The following is a 21,200-nucleotide window of genomic DNA, read 5'->3' as shown; positions in this document are numbered from 1 at the left end:
AGTATATAATTGGAAGTATTTTTGTGTTTTTCTTTTTAATTGGCATGCTGACTGGTCATACACAGTCCCAGCTGGAGCCAATCAGTAAACGAGCTGTAAAAGCCATATCAGACTGTACACAATTTTCTCTCTCCCTCTCTCTATAGTCCTTGTTTGTTTGCAAGTAAAGTAAAGGAAAAATTAAATTAAATACTTGTACTATTTATAAATAAGCCCGATTAATTACCACTCAACTATTAAATGATTTTCATTGATTTAATTTTTATTTAAAATGGAAAGGGAACAGCTGGAAGAGACATACCAGGTTGTGGAGTAGTGGTAACTATAAGAGCATCAACTCACACACCCTAACGCCCCCTTTTTCCACTATCTCCCTCTCTCTCATCCACCACCAAACCTCACCACCCTCCTAAGTCCATCAATGGAACCAACACAACCGGCTCTGTCTCTATCTAACGCTGCCACCAACACCGTATCTCCTCACCTCGCCTACCCAGATTCCCTAGACTCCTCCCCTCGCTCCCGCAACACGGACTCTTGGGATGATACTCTTCCCACTAACAACGCCCCCACCTCCGCCAAGCTCCGCCTCATGTGTAGCTACGGCGGCCACATCGTCCCTCGCCCGCATGATAAGTCGCTCTGTTACGTCGGCGGTGACACCCGTATCGTCGTCGTCGACCGCCACACCTCCCTCTCGGACCTCTCGTCTCGCCTCTCCAAGACCCTCCTCAATAACCGCCCCTTCACCCTCAAATACCAGCTCCCGAACGAGGACCTCGACTCCCTCATCTCTGTCACCACCGATGAAGACCTTGATAACATGATCGACGAGTACGATCGTATTTCCTCCAATTCTATCAAACCCTCTCGCCTCCGCCTCTTCCTCTTCCCCCTCAAGCCCGATTCCTCGCAATCTATCGGCCCGATTCTCGAAAACTCCGCCAAGTCCGAGGACTGGTTCTTGAACGCTCTGAACGCGGCCGGCTTGCTTAATCGAGGGTTTTCCGACCCCGCTTCGGTCAATTGCTTGCTGGGTCTGGACGATGATAGCGTTGGTGGCAATAACCTGGACTCCGGCGGTGCTAGAGATTTGGAGGCTGCTCAGCCCGGATCGTTTGGGAACGGTAAGAGTGCGAAGCAGGGCCAGGATGTTCACTCTGTGCCGGATTCACCCATGCTTGAAACGACATCGTCTTTCGGGTCCACTTCTTCGTCGCCTTCGCTCGCGAACTTGCCGCCGATTCGGGTCCACGTGGAGGATGGAGGTGGTAGTGTTGGTGGTGGGGGGAGGGTGCTGGATCAGAAGGTAGGGATAGAGGAGCAGTTTGCTCAGATTAGTGTCTCTTCAGGGCCCAAGCAAGATGAGGGTTTTTCCGTTATTTCCTCCCCGCCTCCTATGCCGGTGAATATAGCGGTTGCACCTGCTATGTCAGTGAGTTCTGGGATGGTCGTCGGTGAGTACCCAAATCGGGTTGTTTCGGATGACGAAAGATCGGACCACGGTGTGCCGGTTGGGTATCGGAGAGTGCCCGCTGCTCACCCTCAGTCACAGCCTCACACTCTTCCCCCACAATCCCAGCCGAAGTCAAGTGGTGGCCTTGATTTACCTTCCCCCGATTCAGTTTCAAGGTACCTTTTCGACTAATTATACTTAAAAAAATCTCTTTCCAAATATATATATGAATAGCAAAAATGATAATCCCGTGAAATATAAATTAGCGGCTGGATTCACCAACGGTAAAGTTATGAATTATCGTACCATCTTGATCCATCCAGTTCATGTTACTACTATAGTCTTCAAAAGAAATTTTCGATTTTGCATGAATATATAAAATTATTTGTAACTACTGTGCAATGGATCGCACAAGCTCATTAAATCACAAAGCCAATCGATTATGAGAATATCAATTTGATTAGACTGTTTTGTTTCTTATGGAGGAATGATCAAATCCTGAATTAGGTTTACTTGTCTGTTTTAATTCTACAGTGATAGTAGTATGACCAATCCGTTGTCTCGCCTAAAACCTGTTTATCAAGACTCAGTGGTTCAAATCCCCTCTGGAACCCTGAGGGTTCCTGCGAACCCTGTGGATCCAAAGTTTAATATCTCTGATCCCAACACTCGAGTCCAGATGCAACCACAGGTTCCAGATTCTGCTTATGTATTGCAATCCCAATTTGATCAACAACAGATGTTACTACAGCAAACACAGCACCAACACCAACAGCAGCAATACATGCAGGGCACACATTATGTCCACCATTCCCCCACTGGGGTTATGCCAATTTCGGCATACTACCCTGTCTATCCTTCCCAACAACAGCACCATCATCACCAGCATAATCCACTTGATCAGCAGTACTCAGTATATTATGTGCCCTCAAGGCAGGCCCAAGCGTACAACTTGTCTGTGCAGCAATCTAACATCAGTGAAGCTGCCACTGGTGTCCCTTCTAGCCGCCCTCAAACCCCTCCCACTGCTGCAATGGCCCCTCCTCCTGCAGTTTACAATCCCACAAGGAATGCCACCATGACAAAACCTGAAATGGCTGCGGGTGCTTACAGAACAGCAACCACAGGTGCTCCCCAACTAGTTCAAGTTCCTTCTAATCAGCATCAGCAGCAGCAACAATATCTTGGTTACTCTCAAATTCATCACCCATCCCAATCAATGGCCCCTACTTCAGCTGCTGCGGCTAATTATGCTTATGACTTTGCTGCTGATCCTGCTCATGGCCAGATATACTATACTCAGCCGCTGGCACCAACAATGCATTCTCAATACCAGACCATGACACCAGCCACTGCTGTTGTGTTGCCAGAAACTTCTGGTCAGCTTCCTACCGACAACAGCAAGCAGCAGATCAGAACTTCACAGCCATTATAAATAATTTCTGGAAGGAGAAACAATTTTGAAGGAACGGGTTTGGTTTGTCTCTTAAGTTTCTGTTTTAGCGTCTGTTTTGTTTGGTTTGTGATATGTATTTTGTGATAGATAATAATGAGTATTGAACTGTATTTTTATCTTCTTATATGTCATATTGTTGTTACTGTCATAGGAAATGAAAGTGGTCTGATACTGTAAAAGCTCGAACTCGTGTATTGTGTGCTTGTGCAGTTCATATATTGGTTAAGAAAATAAATGGTATATAGGTCACAAAGAGTTTATGGCTATATGTCTATTTCGGGTTTGTGATTCAGGATTAATGATGCAAAGATGAAAGTAGAATAATCTGTCGGTGGGTGCATATTTTCTTATGTAATTTTAATTTGTTTGGCCACATTATTTCCTGTTGCCATCTGATCTATCAAAGACCACAACTCGATTCCATTACTTCTTGGTCTGCACAAGATTGACATTCTTCTTATAGATTCAGTAAACACGATCATTTTGACTCTGGGCATACTCTTTGTTTCCACCTCAATTGACATCAGATTCGATTGCTAATTGTTTGGTTTGCTTTGCCATTGGTAATGCAGTGTCACCAAACGAAAATGTCCCCAACTAAATTCTCATGAATGAATACTTGAACTTCTTTGTTCTTGCTCCAATGCTTCTTGTTTCCAGGTACTGCATTCTATTTTTTTGTACTTTTTATTTTTATTTTTTTTAATTTTGGAGAGAATACATTGTGATTTGGGAGAGAGTGCTAAAATTGATAGTATAGCTTTTAGGGAATGACTGTAATTCGGGTTAATAATTTGATATGGTTTGTGTATTTCTCCCTGACATTATTCTCTCTTTACTCATTCTCGAGAGCTTGTGCACTCCTGGATCAGTTGGGATGCTGTTTCAGGACACCCGGTGTCAATAAAAAAAAATTATTCTCTTTCCATTCTTGGTCATTCGAACTTCATATTTTTGTGAAACACCCTTCAGGAAAAAAAAAAATGCCGATTCTGATGCCTCGTTTGTGGTTATGTATTTTTTTACACCTTTTACATCAAGCATCTCACGTCTTCGAGTACCCGTCATCCCTAACACAGTTTTTTTTTTTTTTTTTTTTTTTTTTTTAAGTAAACAGGTTTTGAGTTCAACTTTCACCATCTCTGTCATTTTTTCTTTCCAATATGCCTTGTCACTGTACCTCATACGACTATCCTGATAATTTTTGAGAAAATATTTAAGTTGTGCTCCATAATTTGTCGTTCGCAAAAGCAAATCTGATGCAGATATCCAGTCAAGATTCTGTCTTTAGATGGTGCAATGAAGATTCTTTTGGGGAACAGTCATAAGTTCTTTGCTGCAAAGAAAAGTAACAGATTAGTACAATATTGAAAGCACCATATCGGCTCACTCATACTTCTCATCACTTGGCTCCCGTTTAGATAATGAAAATGTTTTATTTTATCTTATTATTATAATTTTATTAAATTTTCACACAAAATATAATAAATAATCTAACTTTTTAAAATTTTAAAATAATAATAATATTAAAAATAATATTTTATTTAACTTTCAACTTATCTCACCATCCAAACATACTTAATATTCATTTGACAGTACTTAGATTCTGTGATCTACTATCCTAAGTTTGCATTTAATCAGATTTTTATCTCTGCATAAAGTGTACGAGGTTTGTCTTTAGTTTTGGGAATGGGAGAGACTGAGGGTGTGTTTGTGAAATTTGTTTCCACAACACGTGGTTGAGCATCTTTTATTTGCAGCTAAGCATTCGGGGTGGCTACTCATCTTGATAATCATAGTTTTTTAATCGGAAAATGCTAAAAGGACGATGGGTTGCACTGATAGAATGCACCGATGGTATATTTCTGTTGTTTTTATTTTATTAGAAGGACCCTTTTTAATCATCTTGACTCTGATCCACGTCACTGCTGCCTCACTTTAGTCCTAGGGAGGACAAGTCACTATTTTTGACAGAAAATCCACTTGGCCAATTAATCAACACTTTTTTTTTAAAATTAATTAATTTTGGAGGTAGCTCGTTATTTTTACCACTTAATAGTTTAACACTTGCATTGCATGTGGCTCAAACTCATACACAAAAGTGCATCATCCATCCCCTTTCTTTGTTATGTATATATAGTCATGTATTCATATGCTGCATAGGGGTAAAGTTATCTTCAACCTAAGTTATTGTTGGCTTCGTCAGCGTGTGTAACTCAAAAGCCAATTCTGTTGCGTGTTCTTTCAAATTGCCGCCAGCGACTTCAGAACAAATGGTTGCAGTGCGACTTTCACGGATGCGGATCACAACAACATTCGACAAAGAAAGAATAATGATAGGGTTACTATCTTATTATTATCTATTTATTACTTTTTTTGTATTTGATTTTTTTTTTAATTTTTTTATTTTACTTAATGATTAAGAAAGTGTGTATTAGTAAATATATATATTTTTTAATTTTTTCTTAGTGATTAAGAATGTTAAAAAAATACTTAAAAGAAAATGATAAAAAAAATAAAAAAATTTAAAATGCCTTTTGGTAGTATATGCATAGGAATATGATAGTAAGCCTATCACTACCCTTTATAAAAAATACATAAATTAAGATTATGTTTGGATGTTAAAGTGAATTGAGTTGAGTTGAGATGATAAAATATTGTTAAAATATTATTTTTTAATATTATTATTATTTTAAAATTTGAAAAAATTGAATTGTTTATTATATTTTGTGTTGAGATTTAAATAAATTATAATGATGAATTGAGAGGAATTAAGGAACCACAAAGCCTAAATAATATTTACTTTTTTAATCACTAAATAAAAATAAATAAAAACATAAAAAAAAACATCGGTCAAACATCGGTAAACCATTGGTTCAATAAGCATTTCCCTTTCATAAATGCTAAATCCCACCACTATTGTAGCAATCCCCTCCTTAGCCAAGTCAATGAATGAATCCCTGTTCATTTATTTTTACTTCCTATTGTATGCATTGTAATTTTTGTGAAGGAATTTTTATAGAGTTCCTCCCACGTCACCTCTTGTATTAGCTTTTTTAATTTCAACGCAAGTTTGTTGAAATTAAAAAAGTTGTCGGCCTCTATATATATTGTGTCCTTTTAAAGATGATGATTTTGAGGGTTTCGTTGCTTGGTGATGGACTTGAACCCACGTCTGAAAACCCTACATTTTAGCTGGAGGGAGAGAGGCTGTGCTACTTTGACCAGCTAGGCAGCCTATACAGCGACCGGGTCATGGACGTAGCCACCCCTAATGAGGACGACAGAATATAGGCATCCACAAACCATATCAGCAAATGCACCGAAGCGTATATATAAGGGCCCACCAAAGCTCATAGCATGATTGAACAGGAATACACTTCGTTAGTGTATGAGAAAATGTAGAATAAACAGTATGTGCATGCGTGTCTTCTGAACTTGAGGATTAGCCATCAAATTGGGGATGAGAAAATATGAAAATTGAAGATTAGCCATCAAAATTGGGGATGGGAAAATAATGTCTAAAGATTAAAAAAACAGTTGCTATTAAACAACATTTATCTCAAACACTCTCACAGAATGATCAGCACCACAAGAAGCAAGCTGCATGTTCCTGGAATCTTCACTCTTGGTATTTTTCCATGCTAGACGGTTTACTGCAGAGACATGGCACATGAACGGATCGAGTTGCACAACAGCAGCAGCAGATACACCTGCTGCAGCAATGCTGCCATCATCGGTTCTTTTAACAGAGAGACTCCACAGTTCAATCAGTCCACTTTCCATTCCAACTGCTAGGAACCCATCGCCATCGTTTCCCTGATGACCAAAACCAAACCAAGATAATGCTGTGACACTACTGTTGAATTGCGGCAAAGTCAGAAGCTGCCTAACAGAAGATCCCTTATCAACAGCCCAAATCTTCACTGTCTTGTCCCGTGAACCCGTGGCAAATTCGTGACCATGTGGATTCCATGAACACGACCAGATGATTCTTTTATGTGCCTCCTGCCTTGCTACAAGTTGATAACTAACTTCGTTGTTGCCTAACCAGAGATATCAAATAAGCCAAGTGATTATGAATTGCTGTAAAATTCCAGCAAATATCAATAATACCTTTCACTTCCACTTCCAAAGAATAAATCACTTGTCGTTTCTTGTTTATTGCTCAATGATGATAGAAATAAAAAAAATTACATTGAAACATTGGGAGACAGGAGAACCAAAGGAGGTGATGGTAAAGTTACTGTGGAAAAGACAGAAAATTGTATGTGTGCCAGGAGGATGAGAACATTGAGAAGTGGCAGCAATGCATATGAATGCCAAAAGAAAACAGGCAGTGACGGTCATGGTTGTGCTTCCTGAAGTGGTTATTAGATTCTCCACCTTCATGACAGTGTATTAGAAGCAAAAAACCAAAAATTGAAGATTGTACAGAAATTCTCATTATCTTTTGCACTTTTCCCTATATCTCTGGTAACACCGAAAATTAAACACAGAAACCCTTATGTATAATCTTACAATGAATAACATCCACAAACAGACTTAAGCCTTTTGGGATTCTTATCTTAACATGGTGAAAATTAGAAAATACAACTGTGATACTCCATATTGACTGACAAGTGGTAAGGGTAAGTGGTGTATGAAATCCCACATTATTTGGAAAGTAGAAGTTCTTCCTATTTATAATGGTTCCAATGGGCCATCATTGACTAGTTCTTTTGGAGTATAGGCTCAGACGTGGCCTAGGCCTTCCTTGGGGCGTAACAACAACTTCGTTGTTTAATTCAGAAAGTGTTACTACTGCAGTAAGAAACTAAGCAAAGCCCAAGCCACATCTAGGCTTATCCCCCAAAAGGACTAGTCAAGGTTATATTTTGAGTTCCTTGAATCATTATGAAGGGCAATATTTTTTCCCTTAATATGGTGAAAAAAATTAGAAGACAACTTCATTGTCTACTTCAGACAATTTCGTTGTTTATTTCAGAAAGTCTTACTAGTGATACAACAATGCCATATCTGGGCTTACCCCCAAAAGGACTAGTAAAATTTACACTTGAAGTTCCTTGGAATCATTATAAAGGGCAATATTTTTCCCTTCCAAGAACGTGGAATCCCATCTTCCACCTTCTATACTCAATCCGGAGTATTCCAAATGTGAAAATGCAAACCTTAGAAGCAGCGAGCATACTTTAAGGGACAAAGTGAGGATTCAGTTACCTGTTCTTTTGATAGTGAAAACAGAAAACTGGCGATCCCTTGACACAGCCAAAAGCATGTTGTCGTCATGTGAGAATTCCATCTGTGTCACAGTTAAACTGTGTGACTGCATATGACCAACAGCCTTCCATGAACCCACTTGCCACAACCATATTTCTGCTATCATTGCAGATTGGGCCTGCAGATACAAGCAATATGTACTATATGAAAAATACAAAACTAGAACAATCATATACCCAAGTAAGTTTTGAAATGTATTTCTAAAACTCACATATGTAATAGCAAGAGAGTTACCAGGACACAATATACCTTACCTTGCATGACGAAGCAACAAGTTTCCCCTCATGGTCACAGCACAAAGAAAACAACTCATTTCCATGACCATAAAGTTTGTGTGATTCTGGCCAGAGTGTATGCCATGCCAGTTGATCCTCAATTGGGGGTTCGGTCAAGACAGCCGGAACCGCATCGGGAATAGTTTCAAGGGTGTCAAGGCCATCATTCCCACTTCTATATGGGGTCTCATGTGTGGCTGCATATAAAATGGCCTATTAGATCATTCCTAACTTGTATGAAAGTGATTCATTTACCATAAAACTTAGATTTTGACATGAAACATGAATCACAAGAGCTTTCAATACGAGGAAAAAGGATTTGCAATGATGAGAACAACCTGTTAACCTTTCAATGGCAAGAAAGCTAGAACAAGAAAAGCAAGAGAATTTATTTCATTTACTTAGCCCTAGGGGTGGGTGGCGGGCCACCAGATCTGTCCCGTTCGCCACCCCTGCCCTGCCCCAGCCTGGCCGAGGCAAGGGCTTCCATCCGTAAACGGACAGCATGCGGGTGGATGCCAGCACGCTTGGGGCTGCCGGGGGGAAGGGGCGCAAGCCTGCCCAAGGTTTCCCATGTCCGGCTTAGCCCTACATATATATATATATATATATATATTAAAAGAAAAAATTTAATAAAACGACGCCATTTTGGTGTTTTACTTTAGTATATAAGGGAAAATCACATTCTCTTCTCTTCTCTTCTCTCCCTCCCTCCGCGGTTCAATTTCTACCTCCCCTTCTCTCTTCTTCTGTTCTTCACCTCCTCCATCGCCGCCCCAACCCCGCAGCAACAAAAGTCGTCTTCTCCTTCTTCCTCTTCTATTCTCTTCTCCTTCTCCTCCTCCTCCTCCACTACTTTTCTTCTTCAAGGTCGTGAGACAACCCATGAGCCATAGCGTAGCCATGGGTTTAAGATGATATTTTTTGGATTTGTGTTTGTATATTTGTTGTTGGATGATGGATATGTGGATTTTAGGGATGGATCTGTGGATTTGGTGAATATTTGGGTTGTTTGGCAGATTTCGGCCGGTTTGCACTACTAATCCACTCCCCGCCATTCGAACAGGGCCGGAGCCTGGGGGCCCAACTCCCCCCCCCCCTTCTTTTATTTTCAGGGTAACTCTCATGTTGCTGCCGTGTGGAGAATGATTCCTTTAGGTCTCATGTGGTGCATTTGGGTTGAAAGGAATGGCAAAAGCTTTGAAGACCACAAGTGCTATTTGGAAGAGCTTAGATGTTTCTTTTCCATACCTATTCCTATGGGCTTCCGCTATTGTGTTTAATGGGGCCAATTTCCAAGACTTTCTTTGTATCCATTACTAGCTCCTCACTTGTAACTAGGTGTTGTCTTTTGTATATTCTTGTGTATTTGGGCTATGCCTATTTACTTGTTTTAGTACAACTTTTGTTTTGAGAAGTACTTTGTTTCAATAAAACTTTATTTTACTTAAAAATGGGAAGAAGCAACATTCATAACACTACAAATATGGAATCCATAAAAATATCAAATCAGAGAGAGAGAGAGAGAGACTCACCCTGAAGATAAATAGGTTTTTGTGATAGCCCAAGAGCAGACATATTTGCACCCAAAATCTGAACATCTACCTGGATATCTTCAGAGAAACTAGAACTTTGTGAAGTAGCATGGTTCAAGGTCTTCAAAAAAGACAATGGAGCTTCAAATACTCTGGCAACTTTCTCATCAGCTCCACTGACAAAACAATGGTTCCCCTTTCCGCTGATAATGGTCACGCAATTAATATCATGACCGTGAACCTGAGGGCGAGCAATTTCATGCCAAGAGTCCCCATCTCTAAGAGAAGCCTCATTTTTCCATGAAGCAAATATTCGAGATGTCTGCATGAAACAAATAATCTTAACAATTTAAGGCATCTGCCTATTCATCCAAAATTTGTGAGGGAAAACAGTATTATAGTCGGATTTATTTTCCTCTATCAACCACATCACAAATCCCAAACCTTTTTTTTTCCAAAATACATCTTTTTTTTTTTTTTATCGGTAAACAAAATTTTATTGATCAAAAGTGATACAAAGGATGCCCAAGTATACGGGACATATACATGAGCAAATTTAAGTCTAGCTTAGGGATACAAGGAAATCGTGAAAAGACCTGCCCTGAAAATCAATTACAATTGACCAATGGAGTAAAGTATTAAAAAACAAAGTTCTAAGCTCTTCCATTGATCTCTCTTGATCTTCAAAGCATCTTGTGTTCCGCTCCCCCCAAATGCACCACCATAGACAAATAGGTAGCATCTTCCATATGGAGGCAATTTGAGAGTTGCCCCTAATACCTCTCCAAGAGGCTAAAAACTCACTTACTTTTTCTGGCATCACCCATGCTAACCCCACCCGTGCTAGGACCTCGGACCATAAGGACCTGACAATCTCACAATGTAGTAAGAGATGGTCTACGGACTCACCACTCTTCTTACACATATAACACCAATTCATAACTATGATGCCACGTTTCCTCAGGTTATCTATGGTAAGAATCTTTCCCCACGTGGCAGTCCATACAAAAAAAGCTGCCTTTAGAGGTGCCTTCGTCTTCCAGATGCTCTTCCATGGGAATGGGACTGAGTTGTGCACATGTAAGGAATGATAAAACGAGCGGGCCGTGAAAACTCCTTTCTTAGAGGGACACCAATATAACTTGTCTTCTCCTTCCCCCGACATCCGAGTGGAGTACACAAGGTCAAAGAAGGCCGAAATGTCATCCATCTCCCAATCTTGTGCATTTCTATTGAAAGTAAGGTTTCATTGGAATGAGCCATTTGTAAAGCTAAGTAGATCGGCAATGGATGCATCTTTCCGTCTTGCTAAGCTGTAGACTCCTGGATATACATCCTTGAGTGCCCGATCACCACACCATAAGTCATGCCAAAATTTTACCTTAACACCGTTGCCGACTTTGAAGCAAGTGTGTGCTGCATAGATGTCCCATCCTCTTCTGATATGTTTCCAAAGCCCTACTCCGTGGGGGCCACTCACCTCATTGGAACACCACCCTCCCCATGATTCCCCGTGCTTCAAGGCAATGACGGTTCGCCAGAAGGCCTCCCGTTCATGGTGGTATCTCCATAACCATTTGCCAAGCAAAGCTTGGTTAAAAGCTCTCAAGTTCCGTATACCTAGACCTCCTTCCTTAATGGGGGTACAAATTGTAGCCCATTTCACCAAGTGATATTTAAACTCTTCCTTGATCCCTCCCCACAAGAAATCACGTTGAATTTTCTCCATACGATGAGCCACCTTGGCGGGAAGTGGAAATAGTGAAAGGAAGTAGGTTGGTAAGTTAGAAAGAGTACTTTTTATGAGAGTTAACCGGCCCCCTTTAGATAAGTACATCCTCTTCCAACCAGCTAGTTTCCTTTCCATTTTTTCTATTATTTCATCCCAAATAGCTATCGATTTGAATGCTGCCCCCAACGGAAGACCGAGATATTTCATAGGCAAATGAGATATCTTGCACTCCAGGATGGACGCCAGACTTTCCACATTGGTTACATGTCCCACTAGCACTATCTCTGATTTAGCCAAATTCACCTTCAAACCTGACACCGCTTCAAAGCATAATAGAAGAGCTCTTACAGCTCGAATTTGCTCATGTCTGGCTTCACAAAATATTAGAGTATCGTCAGCAAACAATAGGTGGGAAATGTTAAGTGAACCTGAACTTGTCTCTCCTATTGAGAATCCTGATATGAACCCTCCCTCTACTGCCCCTCCAATCATCTTGCTGAACGCTTCCATCACAAAAACAAATAGAAGGGGAGAAAGGGGATCTCCTTGTCGCAAACCTCGTGAGCTTTTAAAAAAACCTTTGGACATCCCATTCACCAATACTGAAAAGCATGCTGTGGAAATACAATGAAGGATCCAAGAACACCATTTAGAACCAAAGCCACATCTCTCCAACATATAAATCAAGAAACTCCAGTTGACGTGATCATAAGCTTTCTCCATGTCTAACTTGCAAAGGATTCCAGGCTCTCCGGTTTTAACTCGATTATCCAAACATTCATTGGCTATCAGTACCGAATCAAGGATTTGCCTACCTTGAACAAATGCGTTTTGAGGCTTCGAAATTAATCTTTCCATCACCTTACTCAGTCTGTTTGCCAATACTTTAGAAAGAATTTTGTACATACCACTCACCAAACTAATGGGGCGGAAATCTTTCACTTCTTCCACGCCTGGCTTTTTGGGAATAAGAACTAAGAGAGTAGCATTAAGACTTTTCTCGAACCGCCCGCTTCCATGAAATTCCTGAAAAACCCCCGTGATATCATCTTTAAGCACATCCCAACATGTCTGAAAAAAAGCCATGGAAAAACCATCCGGACCTGGAGCTTTATCACCCGCCATACCCTTGATCACCGACCGGATCTCTACCTCGTCAAAAGGCCTTTCAAGTCGTTCCGCTACCTGTGGGTCAAGAACATCAAAGGCCATCCCATCAAGTCTCGGCCTCCACTCAAATTGTTCCGAAAGCAATGTATCATAAAACTGAACAATGTGGTTTGAGATCTCGGAATGGTTGGATGAGACCACCCCGTCTATCAATAAGGTATCTATCGCATTGTTCCGCCTATGTGAATTGGCCACTTGGTGAAAGAACTTAGTGCTTCTATCCCCTTCCTTCATCCATAACACCCGTGATTTCTGACGCCATGATATTTCTTCCAATAGAGATAGCCGTTCAATGTCCGCAACCACTTGGGATTTGCGGGCCCGCTCGATTTCAGAGAAAATCCTCACCTCTTCCACACCTTCCAAAGCCTTAAGCTCCTCCATTAGTACCGATTTCTGGCTTTCCACATTACCGAACTCTTGTGTATTCCACTCCTTTAAGTCTTTTTTCAACGACTTTAATTTGCAAGCCATCTTGTAACTAGCAGTTCCATGGAAATGGTAAGAAGACCACCATTGTCTTATTCTGTCCAGAAACCCCTCTGACTTCAACCACATGTTCTCAAATTTGAAGTGTCTTGGACCACTTCTAATGCCCCCACAATTCAACAGAATAGGGAAATGATCTGAACACAACCTGGGTAGTCTCTTCTGAATAAGCTCCGGGTAGTGTGCCTCCCAATCCGTTGAAATTAAAAATCTGTCTATCCTTGACCAAGATGGAAGATCTCGGTTGTTAGACCAAGTGAAGGAACCGCCTGCAAGAGGTAAATCTTGTAAATTCTGCTCAGAAATGAAGTTAGAAAAATCTACCATAGGTTGGTTGTAGCCCACACCACCCGATCTCTCACTCGGAAAACGGGTTACATTAAAATCACCTCCAATACACCAAGGTAAGTCCCAAAAACTGCTAATACCAGCCAACTCATCCCAAAGTAAGCTTCGAGACCGATCAAGATTAGGCCCATAAACGCCTGCAAAAGCCCACTGATAGCCATCGATGACATTCATAAACGAACATGCCACCACATAATCCCCCATGAAATTTTCCTTATTTTCCACCACTCTTTTGTCCCACATAACTAATATACCCCCGGATGCTCCAATGGACGGTAAGTAATGCCATCCCACTTGCACACAGCTCCACAAGCTCCTAATGATGCGAAGAGAAATAACTTCCAACTTAGTTTCTTGTAGGCAAACAATGTCTACTTTCCAACTTCGGAGGAGGGATCTAATATGTAGCCTTTTATTCACTTCATTGATCCCTCTCACATTCCAAGACATTATTTTAGACTTCATTAACGGAAGAAGCGTCCCTCCCTTTTGTTCTATCTCTGCCCGAAACACCCTCCTTATTATCATAGTTAATGGAGCATTGCAACCGTTTCAGCTCTCTTTCTTTTTTAACCGCTGACTTCGTTACTGTGGATCTACCCGCTTCCATGGCTATTAGAAGGGCCATGAATTGGTCTTCATACCCAACACAGGAGATTCCCACCCAACCATGAAGCTCCTTTACTTTTTTTAGTACCCAATCTGATGCCTGAGGTGCTATTAGCAGTGGGAGCATCTGTAAGGGTGATGGGCTTCCCAAATTTTCTTCCTCACTACCCACGGAGTCCATAACCAGAGCCAAGCAGTTAGTACCCATCTCCTGTCCATCTCCCGCCAATGGTGTGACCATTTTCTCCACTTCCGGCCCCAAAAACCCTTCGTCTGACCCACCCATAGCCTCCTCCATATCAGTCGACACTATCTGTGTCTGTATAGAAGGCAAGGGTTCGCCCACTGTCGACTCTTTTTGTCCCGAGATTTCTCCTTCCTCTAAGGTGAAACTCCCCACCTTTTCATTGCTCGCAGACGTCTTCAATGGCTTCGGCGACGTTGTCTGTGAGTCGATGGTTTCCGTCGTAAAGGTCTGAGTACTGTTTGGGTCTTCGTGTTCATTCGAGGCAGCAGAGAATCCTCCTCCATGTTCCGAGAAAGCATATTCCGACGACGAGCCATCCATCGGCGTCACGGCAACTTCCCGCGGTGTCGCCCGACCCTTCACCGCCGGCGGTGGCTCGGCCCCATTCCCTGATGGGCCATCGTCCTCCATCAGGGAACGGGGGCTTCTCTTCCTCCAGAAGGCTCCAACGCTCTGTTGGGCCTTAGTGGGCTGAGGCCCATCGCAGCCCAGGAGCTTAGCTTTCCCTTTGGGCTCACTCGGCTGGGCTGAGTTCATCCTCCCCTGGCCCAGACTCAGACCCTCCTTCTCATTAATCACAACGCATCGTTTTAATAATTCCACCCTATAAGTCAGCTCTCCCAGCTGCGTCTCCATCTCGCTCAGCACTTGCAGCATATTATCTTCTTTCATCCCAGCAACTGCTCTGCCACCTCCATCCCGCAACTGTGCATTCCTCAACGAAGTGATGGGTCCTGACTTCAACAGGTCTACTTTTTCAGCACTATTCCCGTCTCTAGTCCTCACCAACTCTCTACCCCCCTGTAAAATGTCTCTATACGAAGGAAGGTTTGAATATTGAGTCGTCGTTAATGGAAATGACCTCCTTGAACCACCACTGCTGCCCTCCTTCAGCACCTCCACTAATTTTCTCCAGCCCTTTCGGTCCTTGTCACCTGGGATGAAGATGAAATTTCGACGTCCCCCCCCACCATACTCCACCAACGCCATATATTCTCCCCTGGAGTTACAACACCTTTGAGCAATGTATCCCTTGTCCCCATCCCGATAAGCAGTATAGAAACCCTTTCCTTCTAACAACAAGCACTCTTCCAATGCATTAGAGAACCAACGTACTGTCCCCAACCCCAAATTCAAATTTTTTACAACTTTCCATCCCCTCTCTGTAATGTTTACGTACCTCCCATCCCCAGCCACCTCAAACACTTTAGACTCAATACTGATGCACTTCATGGGTAACAACCTTACCGAATGATAACTATCTAATGCACCATGATATGTTAGGCTTCAGATAAAACTAAAGCCATTAACGAATCACCCCCAAACTTTCCAAAATACATCTTAAGGTAACAAAAGTCCTGCTTTCAAACTAAACATTAAGACTTTCTTTGTTCCTCTGACTTGTCAACTTGATAGTAAGAAAACAATTATCTAGCTTGTTTTATAAGGCCTATCACCTACCTAGAATTTGAACTCCATTCTCAAAAGCTACGATAAATTGTTCTCTAAAAACTATATTACAGCATACTCATGGGTCCCTTCAAAACAAGTGTCAACAAACTTCCCATGTAATTTCTCCCAAAGTTAAACACACTCTAGCAGCTCAACCCAAAACTCTAGATGCTAAAAGGGGACAATCAAGGACCATGGCTAGGGGTGGCAAATTGTGTTAACAGGTCGTGTTCATGTCATGTTAGGTCGTGTATATTATACGATATGGGTCAACCCAAACACGACCCCTTAAAATAACAAATTGACACAACACAACCCGTTTTGACCCGTTATGATTTAATTAAAAATACATCGACACGACACAATCCGTTTATGTAAATGGGTTGAATTGACTCAAATAATTCATTTGACCTGATTAACATAATTTTACATAAAAGTTAAAATCACAATATCACCAAAAAATATAAAACTAACTACATAAGTCCAAAATTACAATCCAAATAATAAAAACACCAAAATTACAATCCAGAGGAAGTGTGGTAGACGGTCGTGACTCGTGAGAACTGACTCAACTGAGAACTGAGAGAGTGAGAGTCTAAGAGAAAGTTAGGAAATACGAAATAGGGTTAGGGTATTTTTGTTTTTATGTTAAAAAGGATATAATTGTAATTTTGAGTAAAAAAAAAAAGTTAACGGGTCACTAATAGGTTAAGCGGGTTAACCTATTAATGAATCGTGTCTTAAGGGTCAACCCATTTTGACCTGAACCCGTAAACATCAAACTCAAATCCGCTAATTTCGTGTTATACTTATGTTGAGTTAACGGATCGTGTCACATATTGCCACCCCTAACCATGGCACACCCTAAAAATTTTACAATTGGTTAAATCTAAAATTGCTGAATAAAAGGATCACTACTAAGCATTCGCCCTATGTAACTAGGAGAGGTGGTTTGGATATGGTCTTAGCCTTCAGCATTTTTTGTATGAAGTAACTGCTCTCAAGACTCTAACCTGTGCTTGGCAGCCTGAGACTTTTAAATGCTACAAATTTAAACAGCAATTTTAAAATCACTGATATGCATTGCCCACCAACCTTGCGTCATTTACATCGTTAGTCATAGACCACTTGAAGACATTTTCACCTCATGATGCAATCAAATGCTTGCTAAACACCTTATTAACGCCATAGTACACTTTTCCACACTGAAACCACAGGAGTGTCAATCATATTTTTCTCTTAAGAGCATAGGATCACTTTCCAAGCTCCTGTTACGTCTAAAAGAGATTTACAACTTTCAGGCAAGAATTGTAGAAGAACACAACGACACAGCTTGTTGTAAATTCTTTAAAAAAGGCCGAAAGTGCACCATGTATTAAAAACATTTGACATATTCAAGAAGAATGAAAAGTTCATGAAATTTTTTCTGTACTACCTTAATATATTACCTGGTCATGGCTGACTGACAGTATGTATTCACCAGATCTTGCCCATGCTACATCTGCCACAGCTGCAAAATGTCCAGACGGAACCTTTTGCGGTTGCCAATTATCTAGGTTCACCCCAACATTTTTCCAGAGGTGGAAGGATCCACCATATCCATGTGCTAAAATGGAATCTCCATTTGGGCTCCAATGGCCACCATAAAACCCTAAAGCACAATGACTTAATTCACCAACAGTAACAACATTCATCCAGATACCAGAAGTTCTTTCAGGTTGCCAGACCATCATTGTCTTGTCCATAGATGCAGATAAGATACTTTGAGGTTGATAGTAGTCAATTCCTTCTACAGATGCAGTTAAAGGGGGTTGCCACTCCACTGAATATACCCAATCTTCATGTCCGATTAGAAGAGATTCCAAAGATATTTGATAAGAGGATAAGCCAGCTACAAACATAGGGCCTTCAATATAAGATGCTAGGGTTATTTCTTCTCTCCTGTATGCACCCTGAGTGCTGCCAAGAGAACTCCGTAGAGTCAGTTTCCATATGCGTATGCCTTTGTCCTGAGACGAACTTACAAGTAGAATACTTTTTGCTTCATCCTTGGTGCATATAGGTAATGAGAAGTCCAGACTTCGGATCCAATCCATATGTCCTTTTAATTCACATGCATGAAGAAACTGGGGGTATGTACCAAAGAAAAGAACCCAAGATAAGTGACAGCCACAATAAGGACTACATGGGAACTTTAAGGTGTAGATTCATAAGTCAGTGTTTCCATACCTTTCCAGTCCTCTCCCCACAGTATAGATGAATCTTGTTATCTAATCCTCCCATTGCTAGAACTAAATGCCCAGTATCTCCAGGCAATTTTGCTAATGAAAGTGCTACCATAGGTTTCAAACCAACAAAGAGAGATTCCAGACAAAGCAATTTGCAGTCACCTAAAAACCCAAGCATTTGTTTATCAAAATTTTGAAACAGAATTTAGTTGCTTCAGAATGAAGTGAAAGCAAACAAGCTGCTTAGAATTACACAATCCAGATAATTAAATATGAAAATTATCTTCAAATAAGACATGTTTGAAAGCCATCTTAAACATTTTTTTAGTGACACCAGGTGTCTGGGAACAAAGCCCCAACTAACCTGGGGGTGCACAGGCCCTTGGCAAGGAGCTTCCCCCAAGTGCACTTCGGGTGATTCAAGGGAAAACTCCTCTAGTACGATGGTCCCTGGAAATTGTTTGCACCCAAATGTTCGAACTTAAACCTGGAGGGAGCATACTACCAAGACCAAGGCTCTTACCCCTTGAGCCAACCCCTAGGGGTTAAGCCACTTTGAACATAATCAGTGTTAAAGGTTTTTATTTATTTATTTATTTATTTATATATTTATCTGTTGCTGATACCAAGTTGAATTGTAAAGAGGATGACGAAGAAGAGAAGGAAGATAATATTTAGAAATGGTTTAGGGCTGTTTACTACAGTCCCTTCACCAGAAAGCATACGTATATATTACTATCAACATACCATGATAACATAATCTTAAGCTATAAAATACAACTCTAACAGTGGCCCAGACCATTATGAGCCAACATCCGGGCATAAAGAGTTTTTAGCATTATGGATCTAAGCTCATCCATTCTCTTCTTGCAATTTTCAAAGCTCCGCCCATCAGATTCATTTCAAGTATAGGACTAAATAAGAAGCCAAATGACCTCTAGTCCCAAACCAAAACTGAAAGAAGTTTTTGGAAAAGAGAGATCACCATTCCAATAAATAAAGCATACAAAGCACAACGGTGTTCATATTATCCTCTAGCACATGGCAGGATGCTTACTGTGTACTAGGGATCCATCATATAAGCCTGATAGTAACAATGCTATAGTTAATTCCAGTAATTTATAACTAACCTCCAGTACTAGATGGAAACAACACTTCCCATACATGGATTGTACTGTCTGAAGAAGTAGAGGCAAAGATTGCCTCGGTTTCAGAAACCATAATTCCAGTAATGCATGTGACGCCCTTCTTGTGTGATTGTGGTACTTGTAACACATGCCTCCACTGTTAAATATTCGTTATTAATTAATTAATGTTCAGTTAAAACAAGGAAAAATATAATACATTTAATAGGGCATCAAATGAATGAGTGATCCTGGCAAGAAACCAAGTCGAAGAAGAATTCACTAATTACTCAGTTGCACAAGTGATTACCTTTCTGTCAAGGAGACATAGTTCCCATAAGATAATGACACCATCAGCATCCCCAGAGAGCAGATAGTGCCTCTCTAACTGTTTAGCTGCAGATAAACGATAAAGGTCATTCCCAACCGAGACAGATATCAACAATTAATACTGATTCCTAAGGTATTAATCATCCCGTCCGAAATACTTCTAAAAATATCCTTCCGTCCGCAACGCTATCTTCTGTTGAGAACACCGGAGTAGGGGGTTTTGTCCACGATCAAAAAGGGAAAAAAATTCAGAACTTTACTTTCTTTTATTTCTCTATTGTTTCTTGACCACCCAGAAAACCACTAATGTCAACTGTTAAGGTTCAGAAATTATATTATGCCATCTCAATCTGCATCAAGGTCATACTAGACTAGGAAACAAGCTAAAACAGGCACATCTAATTGCACCCAATATAAGAAATTACCTTTAAATGAAAATTTATTACTTGGAAGCCACTGAGTGCAGTTCACAGAGGCCTTGTGACCCGGAAGCGTGGTCAAGATTTGAGCAGTCTGCAAAAACGAAAAATAACAAAGAAGAAGAAGAAATAGCTCAGTTTGATAATATATATGATGAGACAAGGGTGCGACTTAAACGCAATAAAGATAAATCTTAGATGCTCGGGGAAACCTTGGGGCAGAATATAGCTACGGCATTTTGGACACCAAAGGCCACCAAATCACAGGCGCCCCACGACACGTTGTTCACTATTCTGTTGCATCCTGCTCCTATGAACACTCTCTTCACCTCAACCCCCCCATTCATTGACATGTTGAAATGAGAGAGAGAGAGAGAGAGAGAGTTTTATCAGAAGGCGGCCAACTTGTGAATTCTGAAGGCCACTCCGCTTGGGGTCGAGAAAGAGAGGGAAGTAGGAGACGGTTGTAGAAGTAGGCCGAGTGGCCCAGTTCTAGGAGGTCAAGCAGTATATGCTTAGACTGGGCTGGGCCTAAAATGCAGGCCTGAAATCATATTCTATTTCTGAAAGTAGTAAGGTTGCAACTTGCAGCTCCCTCCAATATCAATATTGCAAGTTGGTTGATTTTAGTAATGTGGATCGGAATCTCTCAATTAGGATGATTCCAAAGTTCTTTTAAGGATATGTATTGTTTGCGAAAAATAAATAATAGGGCAAGGCCATAGATACAAAATTATAAAATGTAAGGCTGAGGTGGCAATCAATTTGTCTGCTTCAATACTAAGGTTACAGATCTATATGTGCACGTATTATCGATCGTGGAGATACATATATGCACAATTATATACGTATCTTCATGATCAAATGAAATTCATAAATTTCAAAAAAAAAAATATTGTAATTTATTAAAAATAATTTATAATGGATTAAAGATAATAAGTAGAAAGACTTAAGGTTGGTTTTGATAGTGAGATGAGATGGTTTTAGATGAGTTGAATAAAATATTGTTAGAATATTATTATTGTTTTGGGATTTAAAAAAGTTGAATTG

The 21,200-nt window shown here is 40.7% G+C and overlaps 2 protein-coding genes across 2 annotated transcripts; one reads left to right on the top strand and one right to left on the bottom strand.

Moving 5' to 3' along the window:
* The first annotated feature begins 302 nt into the window (after positions 1-302).
* Positions 303-3,236, top strand: LOC109013150. The gene is made up of 2 exons (XM_018995134.2): positions 303-1,632; positions 1,991-3,236. Exons 1-2 carry the CDS (start codon positions 422-424, stop codon positions 2,889-2,891), a joined length of 2,112 nt encoding a protein of 703 aa, XP_018850679.1. The 5' UTR covers positions 303-421; the 3' UTR covers positions 2,892-3,236.
* A 2,994-nt stretch (positions 3,237-6,230) lies between these two features.
* LOC109013148 (elongator complex protein 2-like) lies at positions 6,231-20,618 on the bottom strand. Its single transcript, XM_035684190.1, has 10 exons — positions 20,363-20,618; positions 20,157-20,244; positions 19,712-19,797; positions 19,408-19,561; positions 18,279-18,439; positions 17,498-18,175; positions 10,003-10,324; positions 8,447-8,664; positions 8,133-8,310; positions 6,231-6,958 (listed from the first exon to the last, which is right to left on the bottom strand). Exons 1-10 carry the CDS (start codon positions 20,501-20,503, stop codon positions 6,459-6,461), a joined length of 2,526 nt encoding a protein of 841 aa, XP_035540083.1. The 5' UTR covers positions 20,504-20,618; the 3' UTR covers positions 6,231-6,458.
* Positions 20,619-21,200: the final 582 nt, after the last annotated feature.

Source organism: Juglans regia, chromosome 13 (genome assembly GCF_001411555.2).
Source record: "Juglans regia cultivar Chandler chromosome 13, Walnut 2.0, whole genome shotgun sequence".
NCBI classification, from domain to species: Eukaryota; Viridiplantae; Streptophyta; class Magnoliopsida; order Fagales; family Juglandaceae; genus Juglans; species Juglans regia.
This window is presented reverse-complemented; position numbering and strand designations above follow the sequence as displayed.